Source organism: Thunnus thynnus, chromosome 23, assembly GCF_963924715.1.
Source record: "Thunnus thynnus chromosome 23, fThuThy2.1, whole genome shotgun sequence".
Lineage (NCBI taxonomy): Eukaryota > Metazoa > Chordata > Actinopteri > Scombriformes > Scombridae > Thunnus > Thunnus thynnus.
The window spans coordinates 9,371,341-9,395,029 of NC_089539.1; the positions used below are offsets into that span (position 1 = coordinate 9,371,341).

General features: G+C 39.5%; 1 protein-coding gene across 1 annotated transcript in view; it reads right to left on the reverse strand.

The window, feature by feature from the left end:
• Positions 1-331: 331 nt before the first annotated feature.
• Positions 332-23,689, reverse strand: part of cerk (ceramide kinase) — a 41,671-nt gene continuing 18,313 nt past the window's right edge. Inside the window, exons 4-13 of the mRNA XM_067581774.1 lie at positions 23,034-23,159; positions 22,320-22,386; positions 20,115-20,260; positions 14,330-14,404; positions 13,939-14,091; positions 12,440-12,545; positions 11,779-11,858; positions 8,722-8,927; positions 4,842-5,056; positions 332-2,385 (exon numbers count right to left, since the gene is read on the reverse strand). Coding sequence (XP_067437875.1) covers positions 2,277-2,385; positions 4,842-5,056; positions 8,722-8,927; positions 11,779-11,858; positions 12,440-12,545; positions 13,939-14,091; positions 14,330-14,404; positions 20,115-20,260; positions 22,320-22,386; positions 23,034-23,159 — 1,283 coding nt within the window. The 3' untranslated portion in view covers positions 332-2,276. The remainder of the gene's footprint in view (positions 2,386-4,841; positions 5,057-8,721; positions 8,928-11,778; positions 11,859-12,439; positions 12,546-13,938; positions 14,092-14,329; positions 14,405-20,114; positions 20,261-22,319; positions 22,387-23,033; positions 23,160-23,689) is intronic.

Genomic DNA, 23,689 nt, shown 5'->3' on the forward strand with positions numbered 1-23,689 from the left:
TTCAGACTGTGGGCAGAATGTGCACAGCTTGAAATACCACTCCATCTCAGCAGAGACCTTTGATGTCTGATGTTCTTTAATGAAACATCTCGCTCACATCAGAGCACCCTATTAAACTCCACTCATACAGGGAGACAGAGAAAGAGCGAAAGAGTGAGACCGAGAAAGCCAGAGCAAGAGAGCGCTGACCTTTTGTGTGCATGCGTGGGAGTGTGTGTGTGTGTGTGTGTGTGTGTGTGTGTGTGTGTGTGTGAGGAAGGAAAAGGAGGGAATGAAACATTACTGGCATCATGCGCACCATGAAGATCAAGCAAAAGACGGAAAGCAAGAATTGATGTTCAAAAGCACTTTATTAAGCATTTTCATCATATGAATCACATATCTACTCACATCACAGCTTATTTCTGCATTTCCTGAAATATGGAGAACACAGCATGACTGAATAAAAAATAAATATTTGCAATGTCAGTCATAAATCACTAAATTCTTTAGCTTTTCAAATCTGTTTGCTCATAGCTGGAAACAATCACAGCACAGTTTCTGCATGTAACTGCATGTACATTGGAGTGTGTGTGTGTGTGTGTGTGTGTGTGTGTGTGTGTGTGTGTGCGTGTGTGTGACAGAGTGAGAGTTTAAAAGCATCCGACTCTTTGAAAGAACATCATGAGTTGACAAAAGTGAGCGCTGAAGGTGAAACATTATAGACATCCAGGCTCGGTATTAACAGAGTTGGAGAGGATTCAAAGAGGAGAGGATGCTTTTATGGTGTTAAAAGTTAAGGTGTGTGTGTTTGTGTGTGTGTGTGTGTGTGTGTGTGTATGAGTGAGTGTGAGACAGAACGAGACTGAACATCAGAAACATCCATTATAGAAAGATAGAAAGGGTGAGTGTGTGTATGTGCTCGTCTATAGGTGCTTGTGTTAGCGCTGTGTTGGCTGCAGTGAGAGAGCTTCTGCAAAATGGCAGTCGTGAGGCTAACTGTGACAGAGCTAACTCATCACATTGTCACCTTCACAAACACTCCAACAACTAAAGGAATTGTGAGAGACACTTAACCCTTCACACACACACACACACGACTTATCCTAACATATGATACGCTGTTTACGCAGTTTTATAAATGCAGGAGTAGCAAAAATAGATCCTTCAGCAAAATTTACACCGAAAAACAAAACTGCTTCTTTGACCTTTCCTCCAGACACATCAAGACCAGCTTGACCTGCTACTAAAAGGAGCTAAATCTGGATAATTTCAGAGCTGCACAACAGATTATCTTTAATAACATTAATAATGTACAATTCAGACTAATCCCAGGTGAACTGTTATTGAACTGTTTTTTAGCCAGAAAGGAGCAGAGCTCAGAGCCACAGGTGCGGCGCAGCAGTGCTGAGACACACCAAATCACTTAGTAATCACTTTGCCTTATTACCCAGAAGCCACCAGGGTCCTGTTAGTGTATTAGCAGGCTATTCAGCTCTTTTGATTAGTGTCCCTGGCTCATATCGTCTTTCACCTGGGTCACAGATGAAATGTTTTTTTTCCCCCCTATTCCTTCCCCTAAAGGAAAGATGAGGTGCATGTGAGTTTTTTTGTTGTTGTTGTTGTTGCATTTTAAGTTTAAATCAGTGTACTTGACAAGCATTTTTCTTCATCCTTCTAACAAAGCTGTATCTCCTTGGCTTTGTTCTCCTTCATGGCTGTGTACAGTAAAAACCTTTTACTGACTGTCAAGGCTGAGTCCAGCTCAGTCCAGTTCAGTCCTGTTTCATCTGACTGTGTGGAACACCCAGGCTTCTTGAGATCCTCTGAGCTTCTACATCTTCATTTTTCAAAAAAAGTACAGATAAAAAGAAAAAGTGGAAAGTTGTGTTTGAATGTGGCAGCACTAAAACTAGCAGCTGTAGCATATCATATTTCAGTTTATTGAAGCTGTATGAGGCAATTTTGCCCCAAATGGCAGCAAGGAGATTGAATTTTACTGTCTTCAGGAGGCAGAAATCATGTGATGATCTATTTGGAACTCCATTTTTTCCCTTTTTAAAGGCTGGTAATGGCAGTTTTTTATCTTCTTGTTGGACCACATCTGTGAGTTTCATTCCATCACTTCTTGTGTGTGAAGACTTCCCACATGTTTCATTTAGGTGAACACACTAAGGATGGATGAGACGCCAGCATTTGGGATTTAAACTGAATTTCTTTAGGAAAATATTGCCAAGTGCAACTCAGTTTTTTGTTTTCTAGCAGCTAAACGTCCCGTCCAGCTCTCAATCCACTGACTAGCGCGTGCCTGGCTCCAGGGCCCACAGTGTACAAGAATCCTCAGACACACACTGCTGCTGCTCCTCGATACCACGGGCAAACAGCCGGATCAACTGGCACTGGACACTGCAGAGAGGAATACACACACAGAGGACAGACACACACATACAACGCATCATTTAGCCTGAATAACAAACCATCAACTTAATGACTATGCTCCTTTCAATGAGACTTTACTGTCCATGTGGCAGATATAAAAGCAATGGAACGGCACCCCTGTGTGCAGACTTGACACGCAAACTTGAAAGTGAGACAATCTTTGTAGCGTGTAAAGTATAAAGACCTTTTAAAGAGCTGCATATAACAGATGTTACAATACAGATGGGGGTGATGCACTTAAATGACACGCATAACAGATCCTGATGCATATAAGCTAAAAGTATACGAACAAAAATGTGTACAATTAAGATGCCTATTATGGCACAGTATGTTGTATAGCCTCAATTACTGGCTATGCCTTTGTCTGCTAAATGACACCTGTATTTTTACCGGAATATCTGATGTTTACTTGCAGGCTTCGCCAGCAGTTGATATAATGGAATAGCATAATACCATATCATTTTAAACGCTGTGCGAAGGGTTTATTTCCAGCCTGCCATTCAAACGTGAACAAAAGTTCAATGCAAATTCATGTAATAACTCTAAAATCAAGGAAGCACTATGTCTGGGTTATAATTACCCGAGAGAACCCTAGCTTGCTTTATTTGTCTGGTTCAATCATGTGTTCACCTTGAGTTTCACTTTTTTTGCAAATGCCTATTTCTCACTTCTAAAGCAAAACTCTTCACTCTTTCTATCTTTCTTCCTCAATTTCTTTCTGTTTCGCCTGGGCTATTACCATTAATTATCCAAGCAGCACTCTGGCTGGCTCACTCACTCCAAGAACGATTAGCGGAGAGGAAGAGGCAATAAAAGGATGGACTTCTGCTTTAATTAAAGGGGAGTAGCCTTTTAACATGGGGAGGGCTGTTAAATTAGCAACATTACAGCGCCATGCATCATTGGCAAAGTACAATGGAGCATGAAATAAATGATACGTCAAGCAGTGCCATACCGGCTGTATAGAGATCTGATAGCGGGGAAAGCTGAAGCATGGACATGGCCAGAATAATGAGGGGGGCTAATTCCATCCAGTTGCCAGGATCGTCCAGCAGGGAACAGTGAAAAAGATTCCTGACCAGAGACTGTAGGACATTCGCAGTGTTAATGGCGCTGCTGGTCTCATCTCTGTCTGGCTAAGTAGGAAAATGTCTTTATTATCAACTAACTTCTTCTTTATGATGACAATTTACTCTATATACAATATATCCTTATATTTTACAGGCTTAAAACTTTAGAATGTTGTTGTTGTTGTTGCGAATCATTTATAGTCATTCCTATTTCCATACAGTGTTGTATAAATATAACAAGACTAAGAAAACCATGCTAGCAGCTCTGTGAGGTTATACTTATGGAGCTCGGCACACTCCAAGTCTCATGTCAAATGCAAACAATTAACATGACTGAATGCTTCATTGGATACATTAATAAAACGGAGGAGGATAAACGACCGATACATCAATTTAATCAGAATATTACACACAACAGCCTATTTCCACGTTCCTGATAGCCTATGTCATTCACTAATATAGCCTAACCTAAGTAAACAGTATTCATAATGAGAGTTTTATTCATTTAACACTATTTGAAACTGCTGTGGAGGTTGCCGTTGAGTGTCGTCAGAGTATCTGCTTCTCAGTGAAGTTGGGGTGCATGAAATTGGCCCAAGTCAGCATTAGGCACGGTGGTGCATTGAGCTAAATACAAATGTCAGTATGCTAACCTGCTCACAATGACAACGCTACCATGCTAATGTTTAGCAGGTAAATTGTTCAAGTTTCTTTATTGTTACATCAAGTATAAGAGAGTAAAAATCTTTAGGTTTCAGCTCCTCAACAATGCAGTAACGGGGAAAAAAAAGGAACGTTGCTCTCATTTTAGGGCAATTTAAACTGGATAACAGATTATAGTTTAAAGAACAGTCTTAACTGTGAATAGCAGACCACGATGATGCAATAGGTATGATGAGCCCTGCAACTATGTCAATACTTTATCCATTATACCGCTTCTACAATATTACAGTATGTGAGCAGATTCAAAGCCATTTGCCAGCCCCCATCTATACTGAGAGTGATCTTGACTGTCTTCAATGCCTCAAAAGTTAATTTTTTGTCACAGGCTTCATAAAACGGAAGATAAGTGGGCGCAGTGGAAAAGTGATTGAACTGTGCCTGTCTTGAGCAGTCAAATGATTGTTTCAGTTTTACAGAATTAAAAGGCTATATATGTAGGCAAAACATTCATCATTAATGGTAAATAATGATGCATTTTTACTGGTTTTTATGGCATTGGCTGCCAAGTTTCTTTAGTTTTTCAGTTGAGCAACTTTATTGCAAACAAAATAGGGAGAAGCATGGTAAGTGACTACTAATGTATGCGTGGAGATGTATTGTACATTCACAGGTCATTCTGTGATCATGTACCTGACTTGGATGGCAGCGTGAGGCAGGATCTCCCCGTCGCAGTTCCAGCTGCTGTGGGCAGAGGTGTAGTTGCAGGTTGTGGCAGTGGAGCATATGGGACTGAAGCTTGTCTTCTTTTGAGGCTCGCTCAGGTCCTCCAGGGAAACCAGCTCATAGTGCCGCGGCTGGAAACGGAACTTCTGCACTCGGTGGACTTCCACGAATGAGTGGTCAAACTGGGGAGGGAAGCAGCGGTGGATGAGAAATAGATGAAAGGAGAGATGGAGGGATAGAGGGATGAAGGAACAGATGTGCCCACAGATGGTGCAGATGTTAAGACGCCCACTCTCCAGAATCACAAGAGTTTCTTTTTTTAGAGTCAAGGGTAATAGAAAAGTTGAAAAAGAAAGAAAGGGTCTTTATTTTTGTGACAACCCTTTGTTTCCATGCACAATTCCAGACGAGTGATCCACACACTTGAGGGAAGGTAACATAGGAACAAGTCTACGTTGGCGGCTATATGAAGCTGGTACTTAGTTACTGAGATAAATATTAACATCAGCATGCAAACATGCTCACGATGACGATGCTAACATGCTGATATTAAACAGGTGAGAAGTTACACTTATTTGATGATGGCACCTGTTGCAAAGCTAAGGGATCAATACAGATATTACAATTCATCCTGAGGGGGATATGAATGTCTGTACCAAATTTCATGGCAATTCATCCAATCATTTTCAAGATATTCAACTTTTATATTAAATATATTATTATATATTATACTGTATTTAACCACAAATGAAAAGTCATCACCAAAGTCATTAGGATTAATGATCTGAGAAACATAAATGTCTGTACAAAATTTTGTGCCGATTCATGTCGTAGATGTGATGTGTGATGATATTAGACAGTATAAGTGATAACTGTCAAATAGCTGTTGTGATTTTTCAGTCCGGACCAAAGTCTAGATAAAAAAAATGAAAATAAAGGCTTTTCTTGTGCTTTGGCATGAAACTTCACTATTTGAAAAATCAAGCCCCTGGAGAATGGGGGTGAAACTAACAAGCAAATATGTGACACAAATGATGTAAAAACATGATATTTAATACCAAGAAATGAACCTAAAGAGTTTTCAGTGAGCCCCTGCTGGCTTAGAATTGCATTCAACAAAAAAGTTTCCTCCCTTCATCTCCGTTCTCGGTCAAAAACACAGAGTAAAAAAATAAAACTGCATGAAGAATCAGTTTTTCTAATTGCCTTTAACGTTTTGAACATTTAAATGTCTCAAATTTAACAAACTACTTAATTATATAAACAAAACAACACTGAATATGGGCAGAGTGCCATATTTCTCTGAAAAATGATGATTATATTGGCTTGTTAAATAATTCCTAGCATATAATTTTTTTTTGTTTGTTTGTTTACAGGCTCCTGCAGGGTGAGGTAAAAAGTTAATTTCTCCTCCATTGTCTTTTTATGGACGCCTGCTGATTTTATAATGAAAAGCAAAACTACATGTGGGATTTTCCTTCATTCCCCCACATTTATGCAAACGAAAACAGCAAGCAGGGGATCAAATGCAAAATGGAGGGAAGGAGGGGAGAGGTCAGATAAAATGGAGGTGCATAAAAATGGTGTAAACGTCAGAGGAGTGAAAAGAAGAAGAAAACGCAATGAAAAGAAATTATTTTGTCAAAATCCCCTTTCATCTCACTCAGTGTCGCAGAAAGGTTGAGTTTTGTCAGGCGCACTATTTTCTTCAACTTCACGGGGTGCCACTTTCTCTCTATTCTCTTCTTTTTTTTCTTCTCTTGTGTTCTGTTGCGCTCTCTCTCCCCTCCTTCCCTCCCTTTCTTGGCCTCTCTCATCCCGAAAGAAGAGTGACAGCCATTTATTTCACATCAGACCCACTTTATGACTGCAGCCGCTTTGCATTCATGCTGGACGGTCTGCCTAAAAGGCTTTCTGACAAGGCCATGAATACGCTTAGTGGCTTCTCACTCCTTGTTTCTCTCCGCTTGGTTGGACAGTGATGCTGATATTAAGTGAACTCTGATGCAAAGTCCCGCTCACCCTACTCATACAACGACTTGTCTACCTTACTGTGTTGCAAGTAAAACAGCCTGAAGCTAGAGATGCACCACATAGTGCGTTTTTACTGTTGGTACTGAGATCTGTAGTCATTAAATAACAGTAAAGACATAATCTTTTTGTCTCATGCTCTGACATCTGAATGTGTGTGACAAAAAGCAAAACAAGAGTTTACAGCCATGCTAGCAGCTCTGTGAGGCTCTACTTAGGCACAGTGCTGATTTCAGCTAAATGCTAATGTCAGCATGCTAATGCTTGCAATGTTAAAGCTTACACGGTGATGTTTATCAGGTATAATGCTCTCAAATTGCTAATTAAGGCTAAACACAAAGTAGGAGTGTAATTAGTCGCAAGTATTTGGTCATAAAACAAAGTATTGAACAAATTCTGAGATATTGAGTAGCTGAGATATTTTAGTGTGGACCAAAGTGGTGGGCAGACTGACACTCCGTTTCATCGAGCCATGGTGCTAGCAAGGCTAAAAATTTAAATTTTCTCAGATCTTACTGGGGAGCCAATGTCAGCTCATTAGCAAGGTAGAAAAAATGTTGCAAACAAAGTGTTCAGAGCAGGTTGAACCCCTGGCTTTTGACTTGCAGGGAGCATTTCTGCATACCTTGACCTCAAGTTTTGGAACTTTGACCGTGTTTAACATAGATATCCCGCATTATACCAGTATACAAATAACAGAAAACCAGAAAAAGCTAAATATGTCCCCTTTAAATGATGCCTTTTCTGCTGCTGAATCCTATAACTTTTATAAATGCAAATACCTGATATCAATCTAATCTAACTCCAAAGTAACAGTCATCCTTGTAATCCAAACACTGGGTACACAAGTCAAAATGTCCATCTTTCAGAAGTCACCTCAGGATGTCAGTGTATATAATGAATGTGTCTGTTTTTCTTAGTGTGTCTGTTTTATCCCTGTGTGATGTGCTGTCATTTTTTGTCAAGATTGTTGTTTTTACACTTTTTACACTTTTTGTTATATGACTTGTTTGTTTGCAGGGCACCATTGTAAATTAGAGCGTTCCTCTCAATTGGTTTCCCCTGAGTAAATAAAGGTAAATACATAAAATAAAGTGTTAATTCAAAACACTGTTGGCAGTTTTACACTTTTACCAAGGCAGCTACTGCAGATGAAATTACTTACAAGATCCTCCTAAATGGGGATAAACTTCCCGAGGTCCTTCCTGAGGTAATAATTACTAATCACCAGACTTCCCCTGTTAATACTTCTGCTATCCTGAGAGAGCATTAGTCTAGTATCAGCCTGTTCTCCCGTACAGCATATCCCTGATGCAGCGATTACGGCTGCCTCTGTGGACCATGGTGGAAGTTATTTATGATACATGGGAAGGCACAAGGGCTAAGGCATTTGAACTAAAGTGAACCATAGTTGGGAAATTGAGCAGAGTCAGCAAATTGAGGTGCTAGCACAGCAAGTGGGCTGCCTTCTGCTTGGACTGACACACTCTCCATTTATCTGTGCACAGATTGAGCAACTCCTGATGTTGAACTGAGACTTCTGCAGCAAAGTGATTGACGAGAGGCTTTTTGGGAAAGTTTTGCTGTTTTTTTACAGTCTTCCACCACTCTTTGGATAGACCTCTTTTATCTCAGCTGGATCCAAATCACGTCAATTTTCTTTGCTGATTTCAGTTGCGGAATATTTTTTAATGCATGATTCATGCACAATGATTACACTCTCTTTCGAAGTATGAGGGGATTTTTTTTTTTAAAAATGAAGTAGTATTCCCATCAGGTGATACCTCAGAAGCTACATCAACTCCTTCATTCCTACCTGGTCCTCTTTGTTGGTGTGTCGAAGAAGGTGTCTGAGGAAGTCCAGTCGGGAACACTTCCTGACCAGGATGAGGTCTGTGGTGCCGTCAGCGAGGTGGGCGGAGGGCGACAGGCCTTTGGGACTACGGGGACATGCACAGCTCATACTGGCAGCATTGATGGCGATGAACTTTCCACGGATCTCACTCCAACTCCTGCTACCATCTGAAACAGAGGAGTCCCCCATCACTTAAACTGAAAGTACATCATGAAGGGATCTCTTAATGGCCAGTATGAACAGGAGGGATGATTATAGCAAGAAAAACATGTGTCAGTGTTCATTTGGATACCTGACTATTGTTTTAGGATTTTAAAAATTTAGAACCTGACCTTTAAGACCACACCTACACAGTTAACTCTACGTTTGTGTTTGTTTTATTTAGGTTTAGTGCTATCTCCCTCACCATATTTCTCTGTGTAGCAAATTGGTTCAGAGTTCTAATATATACAGGCAACAAAAGTCTTATCCTCAACCTGAAAATGTGTTTTATTAGCATCCTGAGGCCAAAATGACATTTATGAATGAATGGAATCATCTTGCACTGTTATCAGATACCTAATACACAGTCTTCTGCTATAGATCCTGTAATACAGTTCATACTTTTTGAAATCCCTAGTCCATATTTCTTTGTAATTTATAACATAATAACACTTATGCACTGTTGTTTAATCATGTATATTTACTGTGTATATATACTGTATAGTATAATATACTATGTATGCTGAACATTAAAGTTCAAACCTTTGTAATCTGAGATGCTATTCTGTATTTTTGTGTTATTACAGCTATATATTAGGTTGGCAAACTTGTATTGCATTGTTCTCCACTGCTGGAATGAACCACACTAACGGAGCAATGTTTCAATACTGATATATTACATATTTGGTGTGGGCTCCGAGCTGGCAGCATACTCCAAATATTTTTTATTTGCTGCTTTACAGAGAGAAAAATGGTGAATTTGCAAAAAAAAAATCTAAATGGTTTACCAAAGCCTCATTCACAACCCTCCAACACACCTGCAGTTGGTCAGAAAATTCTCTAAACTTCTTATTTCATCGCAGTGTTAAAGCTCCTCCATCTGATACTGACACTTTAAAATGAACAGACCTTGAGGTGCATTGATTGTGCTGAAATTTTGTTCCCAGTGTTGTATTCATCAGCATTTGCAAACATGCCACATTTGATTTAGTTTGGAGTATTCTGCCAGCCTTAAGCTACTTACTTGCACAAGTTAGATAAGAGATACTGTTGGTATGTGCCACAAATGTACAGATGTACTGAATCCAATAATCTGTGGATCTCCAAAATACCATCAGGAGTTTGGTTTGAAATTATATTGCGTATTATTCAAGTGCTTTATGAGTCATGAGGTTAAATTCCGAGCTTATCACACAACAGCAGCGATGCTGATGAGGGTCCATTAAGATCCAGATGTCTTGGCAAGAATTCTCAGAGCAGTTTTACCCCGATGATTGAGCCAAGATAGAAACTTTGATGCTGAAGGTAATGATATTACCCTTGTAGCAGGGCTGAAATTGTCTTATGTTCTAAATTGCAATTAAGATTGGCCAAGGAAGGGTTCAGAATATCTAAAGAGGAAGTCATATAGATAGAAGACTGATTGGATTAACCTCAAATTTGCTTGTTATGATTAAATGCGCACGTGGCCTCCAAATCTCAAATGACAGACGTGATGGTTGTTACACTTCACAAATCAGCACTCTGCTCCTCAGAGATTAGCAACTGTTTACAAGAGATGGTGAATCAAAGACACAGTTTCACCCACGGGACTGGCAGCGCCTGTAACCAGGGTGATAGTCATTGGAATAAGCTGCGAAAAGTGATCACAGACGTCCAAATTAGCATCTGACTGTTTTATGAGCACCTCAGAGGGAAAGTTATGTAATCTCAGAAAGCAAAACGATTCATTACCTTTCCCCCTCATTTCACCAAACAAATTTACAGAGGTGATAACGCGAACCACTGATAACAAGCCCGCTGAGACTACATAAAAACAACAATATTCTAATTGGGAACCAGTGATTAAAGCTAAATTAAAAAAAAACAACAACAAAAAAAAACAACAAATCCAACTGTGGACTGTAGGCTCTGCATTAGGAGAATGTTTCTAAATGAGTATTTGCTTTTGGAGGAGAGGCGGCTCATTTGCAGAGAGAGTGTGTCGTGCCTCATTGATTTAGCAGTTGTCTGAGATTTCCCTCGCCAAGAAGGAAAAGAAAAATAAATTCATAGAACAAACGGCAGCACTGGCGTGAGGCAAACCCCCTGTCAAAGCTGGCAGAGCCAAATTCCTTCCTGATTAGTCTGTCACACATCTTACACGCACAAACAGGTTACGCTCGCTTTCATATTTACACACACACGAAAAAAATAGACACATAGACACACACTCTATAGGAACCCACAGTCCCAGATAACCAGGCTAAGACAGAAAATCTTGAATTTATAATCACGGCACTAATTAGAGAGAAAAAAACCCACAGAGCTCATCTGCTGCTCAAAGTATGCACACACACACACACACACCAGTGGACACGCACAGGGGTCAGTATTTCATCTGCCTCCAGAGGTTTGTGCTGCTGTGTTGAGAGAATTCTAGATAACGAAGTGTGTGCGCACACCACCGCTGGTCAGCGGGACAGACGGGGGAGCGGGAGGTGACGTTGCTCTACTCAAGGCTGAGAGGACAGACACCGGCCTTGTCAGGCAACATGTAATCTCATCAGGCAGACGCACAAGTGGATGCCGGAGATTTGGAAATCGACAAAAGAGCAGAATGTAAATCTCTTCTCAAGAATAAAGAGAGCCGATGTGGGACTGTCTTGTCTCCTTTTTGATTTTTGTCTCCTCTCTCGAGCTCCAAGCCTTTAGACATCCAGTTTGAAATGGTTTCAAAATAGACAAACAAGCAGATAACAAGGCAGAGAAATAGAAAAATACACTTTCTGGTTTTATTAATATGACACATTTCAAGTAATAAACCCGACCTCCTACCTTTATCAGACTTTTCCTTCCCTTCTGACATCTTGCAGTGCATGTCCTTTGATGAGGGCTTGTGCTGACAGACGCGGCACCTGAAACACCAGCATAACCTTGTTTTACAATCATCAAACCATCAGCGTTGCTGAGACATTCAGGGTTTTAACAAGCTTAAATGATTCATTAGGTGGGGATAAAATCAGTCCCTGTTAAAAAGACTATTAGGCCTATAGCTATAGACACTGCAGCTATTTAAATATTAGCAGCATTTGGTAGAAATGCTCAAAGAAGTCTACAGCTAGAGAGGCCTTTTGTAGAACAGTCATATCACTTTTTATGGTAATGGAAGTTGTAAAGAAACATGGCGTTTTTACAGATTAATGGTTTTCAGCCTCTTTCAGTCACCATAACAAATGCAAACAATGTCTGTGCCCAGCATATCAAAAAACAAAGCACTTAGTCAAGAGCTTTTTGGAAAAGACTGAATGGGCTCTCAGTCCACAATAAATCAGATAGACTTCATGACAACATAAACTATCCCATTTAAGCTCTAGCAGGTGCACTGCTACTATTGAACTACATCAGATAAGTTACTGCATTGTAAAATACTACAAAAAGCTGCAGAAATGGATATCTCTGATCTCTCTCTTAGCCCTGTGTGGCTGCATTTATTTACCCGGATCGACACTGCAGCTTGTCCCTGGGGTTTCCCATGTTGTCCTCAGCAGGGAGGAATGAGATGGTGCCTTCATAGTAGTTGTGACTCAGAAAGGTTTTAACTCCTGGAACAAAAACACAGTGTGGGCAAGAGAACGTGTGCCAATGTGTTTTATTTGTTGTGTTTAATTTAACTCTGATTATACCTGAGAAGACAATTTAGAGTAAAATTGTAAAAGTGACACATCTGCATGACTAATTGCTCCACTATTCTTTTTCTCTAGCGGCTGGGTAACAAAAGAAATGATTGTTGCAAAGTTTAGAGATAATGCCACAAATTAAACACAGCTGTATTTAAAAGCCTTGTTGTGTTTGGGGGCCCTGGGCGCAGCCTAGGGGCCTCATTTATCATCTGTTCGTACAAACAGTTAGTGGAGGTGCTTAAACCATGCCTACGCTCGTTTCGACGCATAGAATCCAATTTATCAATTTTCTCTTTTGTTTGAGAATGTGTATACAATTAAAACCACTCCAGACCAGGCACATAAACAAACCCTTTGTGATACACAATTGTAATCATTGGTAAACCAATCCCTAAATTGTAATGTGTTAGATTTATCTGTTTGATTTAGCTGAATTTCATTTCATATTGTGACAAACAGACATTATACTGAATGTTTATGAGCGCCAACGGGTGCTGCAATGTTCTAACCAACAGGTTTTTGGCAGTTTTGATGCAACTGGGTGTAGTGCTGTCCTCTGCAGGACAAAAAAAAAAGAATTACTTTGGTACAGGTTTATATCCAAAAATATGAACTGTGATCAAAGAACTGTTTTTGTAATCAGTTAGTGGTTCACATGTTGGACAAAGAAAGCTTTACTTGATCTGATAATCTCTGCATAAAAGTATTCCTTTCAATGTTATATTTGCTACATTTTAGGAAAACATTGAGTCTAGTTAATTTAATGACATCCCTACAAGTTCCTCAGCAACCACAACAGGTAACTCTAGGACTTTCTACTAGGACTCTCAAAAGTATATGGTTGACCGAAGGCACATTATGGGTGTTTTGCAGATAGATATAGAACAGGTGAGATTTATTATTGTTTATTGCTTAAAGTAAATACCAACTTTTCTGTTCCTACACACACATTTAGAACGTATTCTGTGTAGTTAGCCCCAGTTTTATTTAGCAGTTTTGCCAGGTTTGTAACTTGCTGGTTAGTGAGCCTATTGGCTTTAGTGAGTCTCACTCCTGAGCTACACAACAGCTTGCACAGAATCCACAAGCCCGAGGCTGTGTGATAGATTTATATCTTTAATCTTCCAAAGTCCAGACTCAGAGCAAGACCAGCAAGCTCCGGGATAAAGTCTAGGTTATCTGACATTAAAATAAACTGGTGTGAGCTCAGTAAGCTCCAAGGCCAGTGAGCCAAGGGTTAAAGGACAGGTTAAAGTGCGAAAGTGGACTTAGCCTTAAAAAGTTACTCATGTTTAGAAAATGATGGCCTTCATACCTGACAGGTCATATCTAGCGGGGCCCAGCCATCTCTTCCTCTCGCTCTCTGTCAGGACATCCCCATAGAAACCGTAGCCAAGCAATGAGACAGAGTATCTGAGGAAGTTGTTGTTGTGATGAACTGAACACACATCCATGGGCTGGGAATCACCTGTTAAGATACACACAGCAAAGCCATAAAGCCACTACCTCTGTGGTTACTACAACATGTAAAACACATGAACGCGAAATTAAAACCACTTGCTGTGATAACTGTTGTAAGGTTGAGCGTACACTATCTTCCTGCACAACACCGATAACATCTGATAAAGTTAAAACAGGATGCCGCCTCCCTGAGCACGGAGATAAAAGACCCATGTGCTCTAAGTCTTTAAATGACTTCTACTCACCCACAATGATGTGTAAAGCAGAAGTAACTGGATCGTTGGTTCCCACTGTGGCAAAGCAGATACAGTCAGTGGACCCTGTTGGATTAGAGACACATAGGTCGATGGTCAGTCATTGTAAACCCGGAAAAGACATGTTAGAGGAAAAAAAAAGAAAAATTACTTTTTCAGCTTAAAATTCTAACAAAATGGCATATTTTTATAGCAACCCCCCACTATTTCAAGCCACAGTAAAGAGATTTTCAATGTGTGGAAAATGTTTTAACTTTCGCCACCCCTCAGTGGTAGGATCAAAAAAGACATTGTGGTAGCGACCCCAAAACTTCTGATATGACAAAATTGTCATATCAGAAGTTTTTAAGATGCTATAATCACACTTATTATACACACAGTGGCTGTATTCTTTCCTGGAAAATGCTTTGGTGGAAACTGCATGGCATACTTGTAATCACATACAAACTAAGGACTAAGAATCTACAGCAATATATCATCTGGAGACCATGAATGTCTGTACAAAATTTAATGACAATCCATCCAATAGTTGTTAACACATTTCAGTCTGGACCAAAGTGGTGGACTGACTGGCCAACAAATACACTGACATCCCTAGAACCACACAAATAAGGTGGTTAAAAATGTGATAAATAAGACCATCACAGGTTGTATACCTTCCCACGCCAATCAAATAAAACTTCCCTTCTCACACTAATGGATGTCCCTTCGGCTCAGGTAACATGTCACGTTTGGCATCCCCAGTGATGCCCCACCCTAACATCCTCATGTAAAGGGACAGTTCAGTTTTAGAGGGAGTGTTGTATGGAAAAGAACTGTCATTGCTGAGCTATGTGGTACTTTTGTTTTGTTTTGTTGATTTTCATGCATCAATGCTGGTTTGGCCGGTCCACCCATCCCAGCCTGTTGTTGCAGGGATGGCTCATGCCTGTTTTTAAATCTGTTTCTTCCTCCATGGCCACAAACAGGAATCAAATGCTTGATTTAATCTCACATCTTTATGAAATAACTGAGTTTATAAATGAATTACAGTGTAGCATTTGGTTTCATTAACCTTTTATAGATATAATTCATTACAGACCTCCTGATACAGTATCATATGGATATTAAATATGATTTTTTGTGATCTCTGGTTACTTTTTGAATACTGGTGCGATGTGTATGATGTCTTTTTTGTTTAAGTGTTATTTAATCAGAACATACTGCACAGACATGTTGCCAGCCTCTATTGGCATTTGAAGCAAAATGTTGTTAGATTTCCTTTTCCTCTGCATTTAACCCTGAATGGTATCACTGATAATGACACGTGTACTTGTCTGGTCCTTGGTAGAGCTACATGTCATTCAAAGCAGCAGCCATGTAAGAAGAATTCAGTTGAATGATTATGTTAAGTAGAAGTAAGGAGACGTTTCAGTCATAGAGTTAACTAATCAGATAGCTCCGGGCCTTAGGCTATCATCAGCTCTCTTCAGCCAACAAATGAAGGATAAGAGGCATCCCCTGCCTTGAGAGATATGTTGAGTTAGACATTAAATCTTTCAACTTGAGAGGTAATAAGGCTCTATATCTCTTTCTGCGCCACATGCGCAATTTCAGACCTATCTGCCCTACTTTGATCATCTTCAAGTGGTGAAATGGACCTACTGCTGCTGATAAAAGGCACAGAGAGTGAGGGAGAGAGCAGGAGAGCGAAGCAAGAGAGTGAAATCTAACTAGTGATGTTTTGAGCTGGCTCACAGAAGTGTGACAGAGTAGATCAGGCCTGTCATTCAGCAGCGGACACACAGATGAGTATGAAGATGAGCTCCCTCTCTCTCTCTATTTCTTTGACTCGCTCTTGCACTTTCTCTGAATATCACTTATCTGGCCTTTGCTTCCTCTACTCTGAGCTTCATAATCACATCCGAACACTTTCCAATTGCTCCCGACAGCCATGCACTGCCTGCTTTTTTTGCCGAGCTTAAAAAAATGGTGACATATGCCATTTGACTCCTCTAAAGCTACCCAGTAAAAGCCAACTGACTTTGAATGGATTTAAGTGGTGCACACAGATGTTCAATGATGTTCAGTCCTCAGATGTTCAATGTTTTATTCCCCTTAAGTCACTCACCCGCTGTAGCCTGTTGGCATATTCAGGGGAGAGAGCACAAACTGTCACAAGCCATATCCTCAGCGGAAAAGTTCCACTTTTTTATCTGCATCTACCCAAAACTGTCTCACCAGTAAGATCATCTTGGCAGTGAGATCATCTTTATCTCAGGGACAACAATGGAATCTGGATGCTTTTTAGTGCTGCCCCCAAAAATATTTTTGCTGTTTGAATCCTCACTACATAAATGTATTTATAGCTTTTCTTGTGACAGTGTCTTATAACGACAGCAGTGAACCCCTTTCTGACCTTTTGAACAAATGCGACATATCTAAAAATCATTATTATTTGCATTATGTAATAAAAATAGATAAATCTACCAACAAGCTGTAAAAGAAGCATACAATGTCTGGAAGTATGTGATAGAAAGAACATTTGTGTGTATCAAAGCTCTGTAGCAAGGCCGTAAATAAATTCATGGCTCTTCATTTGATCCTTGGTACACAGGACTTTGATACCTAAGTAAGACATTTCCATGACTTTGGCAGCAGTATTGAGTGTTTTATTGATGAAATCATAATATCTTGGATCACACCCAGATGACAGTTACACATTCATAATGGTACAACCACAGATCTACACATCGTGAAAGTTTACGGACACAAAGCAGACCAAGTGGGTGTGTGTGTGCGCCAACATGGCAGCAATGTACTTTATCACCATTATTTGAAACTTAACAGGCCCTAAAAGGAAAATTTCAGACTGCTTCACAACTAAGGGAGAGGAATGAATGAAAGATGAGTTTAATCAGTATGGTACAAGGACTCAGTGATCATTATAGGTCAATACAGTTGGTGAGGAGCAATGACAAAGTGTGTTTTTTTGTGTATAGCTTCTGTTCTACTGTATAAAGAAATTTGTTTAAAGCCCCTAAAAAGGTGGTCTCAAATCTTAAGTTTTTCTCTATAATGTTAAATACTCATGACTAAAATCAGCAACAATCAAAGTTAAACTTTTTTTAAACTTTAACATTCAAAAATTTCCTCATGAGGACCTTGATCAGATTTGATTGATGGCAGCCTAGTAACATAAGCAAACAATCACACAACCGTCATCATAGTTTGATGCACATATATACATGACGTCACCTCTTCCAACTCATTCCCTCCCCCTTCAAACCAGTGAGAAAAGCAAGGACAAAATCTCCCATGTGAAATAAACCGTTTAAAATAAAATAAAAGTTTTTACACATTAACAGGTTTACTGGGCCTTTAAATCAATTAGCTAGAAAATGTCTTTAGGCCTGTTCTGGAATAAAGTACTGAGCATTAAAGCCATACCATTATAAGAGAATTATAGCATACTTTGAGTGTGCTACTTGAAATGAATCTGACCCATCCTGAATCTACAACATGTACTCTTAGTCTTGGTTTTGATTTTCAGGTAGCATATTGATGAGTTACACAGGAACTTGAATGTTGTTGCATTATACATTTGTGGAATTAATTAATGATAATAAATTATTCTCACACAGGCTGATGTTCAAGAACAGAAAAAGACAAGCTGACATACACTTCTAGTGGCTATAGTGGCTCAAGACGCTAACTCTCTTCCTTCTTTGGCCAAAATGGCCTCTGCACTAAATAATTCATGATCATTATAATATTACTGGTGTTGTTGTTATTCTGATAAATGTCAGACATCTCCTGTCCCATTATTAGCAGTTTCTTTCAGTGACTGAGTCTACAGTTAGAACTTGAAGGTGCCCCTTTTTAGCCGTGATGGCAGTGTGGCTTTAAGGATAGCAATGTTGGTCGGTCATTCGGTCAGTCCACCACTTTGATCCAAGCTGAAATATCTCTGGTTCTTCTGTTCAAAATATTAATTTGTTCAATGCTTTGTGACCAAATGCCTTCAAAACAAATACCTTTCCAATCAGCCTAAGCTGCACTCTGTGTCAAGTGCTAATTAGCTAGGTAAATGGGAAGGTAAATGTTACCTACTAAAAATCAGCATGTTAACACTGTCATTGTGAACATGCTAGCTAGATGTTAGTATGTAGCTTGAAGCCCCACTGTGCCTAAGTACAGGCGCACGGAGCTGCTAGCGCTGCTGTAGATCCTTAGTCTTGTTAATTTAGCTAACTACCTATCAAAATGTCTGCCCTCATGCACTTCCTCTTTAAATGATTGCAAAAACCTGCCATGAGCTAAAAGTACTGAGGGGAGGTTGGTATTTGTCATTTGAGCGCTTGTTTAACTCAATATTATAATTAAAGCAAACCAAAGCACTTTTAATTCAACTATTAAAGTCCTTGAATTGAAATGGTATACCACTTAAAAAGCACCTTTGGCACACTTATTGCACATCAGCTTGAGAGTTTACATCCCAGTGGCCCTGTGTTTTTACTGACAGTTTAATGTATCTGAGCTGAAGTGTGGTGACAAGATGTTAGACCTTTGTACAGGTCTCCATGCAGTTGTGTGAACAGATCAGACATTGCACATCTGACGTTTTCATTCATCGGTTTGTAAAAAGGCAAAAAATTTTGAATCAACACATCCAAATCATGGTTCTATTGCCGGACAATTTTCTGCTATAACCATCAAGCTGTGCATCAGATTGCCTCCTATTGGTCTTCATGCTCTGTATTCCTATCCTCATGAAAATTACAGTGATTTCAAAATGTCACTCAGCATGGTTCCGTTTATGGCACTTATAATGATTGACCCTCTGCAAGCCTCCAGTGGGACCCCCTGTCCTGTTGCCATAGAGATTCTCTTATGTAACTCAGCAACCTGGGATTAGTAGGGCTGACGCTCCTCACAACTGGAATCAGTAACAGTTCTGGCGAGTGAGATTTTTATGCGCGGGTGACCCTTTAAGTCTTACTTTTTTCAAACTCTTATGTACAATTTGAAACACAACATCCATCATGCACTTAAATGTTGTCAACACAAATACACGTACATGTATCTGTACATGCATATTCATATTCTGTGGGACTTGGTGATGTGTGATTTACTTTATAATGGAGTCACTTTTCTTTAACCTGTCATGTGTACAGCTAGAGATTTCCAACATTTCTCTGAGGGACTTTTGACAACTTTGAGAGACCTGGTGTGAACTTGGTACATTCAGCTGTGGGTATTACTGGATGTGTATGTGAGGAGAGCAACAGCGATGGTGAAAGTGTAGCAAGAGTTTTTCCATTTGAGAAAAAGTCAGTCATGTCCTTTAGGCAAATTATTACATGTTGCGCCAGCATTACATTATGTTGTACAAAGGCTGCTGGTGGAGAGAAGTGGTATCTGATTTTTTTTTTTTTTTCCTTTGGGACTCAGTGTAGAAGCAGAATGTTGAGCTTTAAAAGAAGCCCATGCTCTTTACTTCTGGGGAATGATGCTTACCTCTGAAAAGTTTGTGTAGTTTATTCACCAAAAGATAAGAAAAATACCTCCAACATATTGGAAATGCAAGAAGTTTTAGGCGATAATATTCCTTTCTTTCCTTTCTCTCAATCCTGTGCAATGTTTTAGAGTCATTCACATCATTCACACAGACTTACCAGCATGACATTAAGTAGTCATGTAATTTGACATTTAGACTAGAAACCATTATTGCACAAACTGCTATTTATGCCCTGCTGTCTCAAAACCCTTCTGTGGTATAACACAGAAAGCTCACCTGCTGGGATGATCCCTATGCGTAGAGAGCACGGCACCAAGTCAGCATCTGATTGGTTCTGGTCCACCCCTTGGTCCGTTTGGGTCCTGGTGACCAACCCGTGCAGGATCTCACTGAACATTCCATCTCCACCCACACACACCACCCTGGACACAGACATGTGATATACTATATATAAGCAACTTACATCTTATACACAATACACACAGGTTTGACTTATGCTCTGTGATGGAACATTGTTGATGATAATTTCAGGTCATACAGGTAGTCTAGGTGGTTCAGTTCAATCTCATGTACATGTATTTGCAATAGAGTGCAGATTCAAAAGAAAAAGAACTACATAGCCAGAAAACCTTGACAATAATACACCTAGGCAGCAGGTCTAACTGTAAAACCTTTCAATATGTAAGAATATCACGCTATGCCACCCAGCATTACAACTTTCTAAGTCTATCTCAAAGCCTCACAGAAATGGACCTATAAATTATATGAATTGCAGAGTAAAAGGATAATGGACTCTAACCCTGTTCTGCTGGACAGAATATCTGATAAATAGGAGCTGGAGTTGGCGGCGTGCTCAGCAGGAAAAATCTTTCATGTTATTGATGCCCTTTATGTTCCACTATCAACTGCATTTTACCCTCACTCACTCCCTTTACTCACAAAAGCAGCAACACTGTGTGCAATGTGATTTCAAAACATAAAGTTGATTTATGTAGGTGATCTGTATATATAGATTTATTCTACAGTTATTGCAAGTTATTCTAGAGAAAAGAATCAGCTACATGTCTGATAATGGTAAATTTGAAAATTCAAATACACTTTTCTAGTGACATCTGTTTTATTGCTTAGATCTTACAGCAGCTTTTTGGATACACTTCACCACTTGATTTTAGTTGAACGTCGTAGGCATTGGGTAGGCATATGGGGTACGGTTTTAGATTTCTATTAGGTTTTATTCCTGTTTCTCTGAAAGGACCTATTATGTGGCTTTAGGGAACTGTCAGTCCTCAACTAACCATTTCACTCATGGAGCACAGCAGGGATCAGTGCTTGGTCCTTTGCTATTCTCGGTCTACAAGCTTCCTTTAGGTAATACATTTCAAAAGTATCATATCAGTCCTTCTATCTGAATAATATCATGCAACTGAGCACAATACAGGTCTGTCTACAGGAGTCAAAAACTAAGAACGTCCTTCAGCTAAACTCTGATAAACCAGAAGTTATTATCATAGGTTCAGACTATTCAGTTAGTCTCATACAACTGTTAACAAGATCCAATAGAGTATAGTTTATAATCCCAATTTTAGGATTTCTACATTGGCTACCTGTGCATTTTAGAGTGGATTTTAAGATTTTAATGACTCATGGGGTATCACAGGTATCAGTCTTCAGTCCTTTATTATTTGAGTCTACAAGCTACCATTGGGTCAGATATTTCAAAAGCTTCATATCAGTCAGGAGCCAGCCCCATACATATACCTAAAAGGCATGTTTGGGACAGATTCCTGACTTGTTAACTGCATACAACTCTGAGTGTAGCCTGGTATCAGTCCAGGACCAGTCTCTGCAATCAGGGTCCCTCAATCTTGGAATGATCTACCTGATGACATCAAGCAGATTGGCTCTTTAACTTCATTTATATCTCTCCTAAAACACATTATTTTGAAATTGCATTTTCAATATTAAATTGTTTTTTTATTCCATCTGTTAAATTGCTATTTATTTTAATCTTATTTTATTGCACTATACATCTGATGATTTTGGTGTTTTTTTGTGAAGCATTTTGAAACTTGTTTTTGAAAAGTGCTGTATAAAAATATTGATATTATCATTATTATTTCTGACTGTTTGCAAACTCATTATTGTGTTTACTGATGTTTGTCTGCAAAATGTTAGAAAATCCTGATCTGAAGAGAGAAAAACAGATTTAAAAAAATCACTTGTCAGGTTCCAGAAATCCAAATCTCAGGAAATTCTGAGAGAGAAAGTCTGAGATCATCAGAATGACTTTAGTTGTTAAGCATGAGAAACACACTGCCTTTGTCTCAGTGATTACAACAGATTAGAGCACAATAGGGCCTCATACCAAACTCAAAATGTGCAATAACTTAAACATGGCTCACAGGCAAGTCTCTCAATAGCTTTATTACAACAGACCAGAGTAAACTCAATGTCACAGTGTAGAAGTGTTGGAGTACTTACCCATCATATTTATCTAGATTGGCCTCTGTTTTCAAGTGGTCTCTGGCATGATTAGCACGCTCTGTAACTATGGAGACAAATCAAATGACAAGTGTGTTGCTATTTGTTCAATGAAAGGGAATGTACAGGCAAAATAACTAGACTCTTTGTGCCTTGACTAGTATAAAAAGCATGCTATTACTGGCATTTGAAATACAAGACAAGGAAAATGACTGCACTTTTGAGGTATTCATTGGAATCTGTCATACAGATTAATATTCAGAAAAAGCATAGACACAGTGGCACACAACAACCTAATTCAGATATTGTATATTAGCCCATGAAATGAACCCTAGGCACACAAAAACAAAATTTCGACAGTAAATCTGTTTACTAGACATATAATATCAACATAAATACAATCCTGCAATTCATAGCAGCCGTAGGAAGCCCAGAGTGAGTAGTATTCACTCTGATGGACCATCAATACCCCAGACTATGTGTAGCTGTAGCAAACACTTATTGAATAATAGATGTGTTTGGATACCCAAGCTTATCAACTATCACAGCTTCCATTAAGTTGGTGGTGTGATTAATGGCACTATAAGCCAAATCATATCCTTGCATGCCTCTTCGGTCCCTGCGAGACGCCACGTGGCAGTGGAGATCTATATGGGGGCCATCGAGACTCATTTTTTATTTAAATGTTGAGGTTTGCTACTCATAGGAACCCACCAATCACGTCGGCCAAGATGCAGGCGCGGCGAAACAGTGGAGCCACCTTCTGCTCGTAAATACGCTTCCCGAGCCGCTTCCCTCCGTAGGGATTGATGTACACCAGGAGGCTCTTCGGCCGGTTGGCTGCAAAGTGAGGGAGGGGTATGAGACAGTCATTAAAAAGGGGTCTGTGTTTACCTTTTTTTTTTTTTTTTTTTTTTTTACAAATGTGTAACTGACAGCAGCTTGATGAAGTTTTCATTAACCAGAGACCTTTCTCAAAATGCTCAGTCAAACTGACTGCTCACCAAAACACGCCTGCTCAAGAAATAAATGGTGTGTCTACTGACGATGGGAGGAGTGTGAAGCAATTCAGAGGTACTGCATCATTTGGTGATAAACCTACAAAGTGCTGCAATGGAGAATACTAAATGGCTTGTTTATGGCTGTTGTGGCGGACTGCGTTAAGAACAACAAACTGAGATACAGCAACTGCTCAAATTGAAAATGAATGGATTGGGATCAAGTGTTAAATTGGAACAAAGAAATATAGGGTGTGATATTGTTTGGCAATAAGACAAAAGTTTCATTAGATTACATAAATGGATTGTCAATGGGTGATATAAAGGTGTACTGTGGAGCACACTAATGCTATTGAACACAGTAAGACTTCA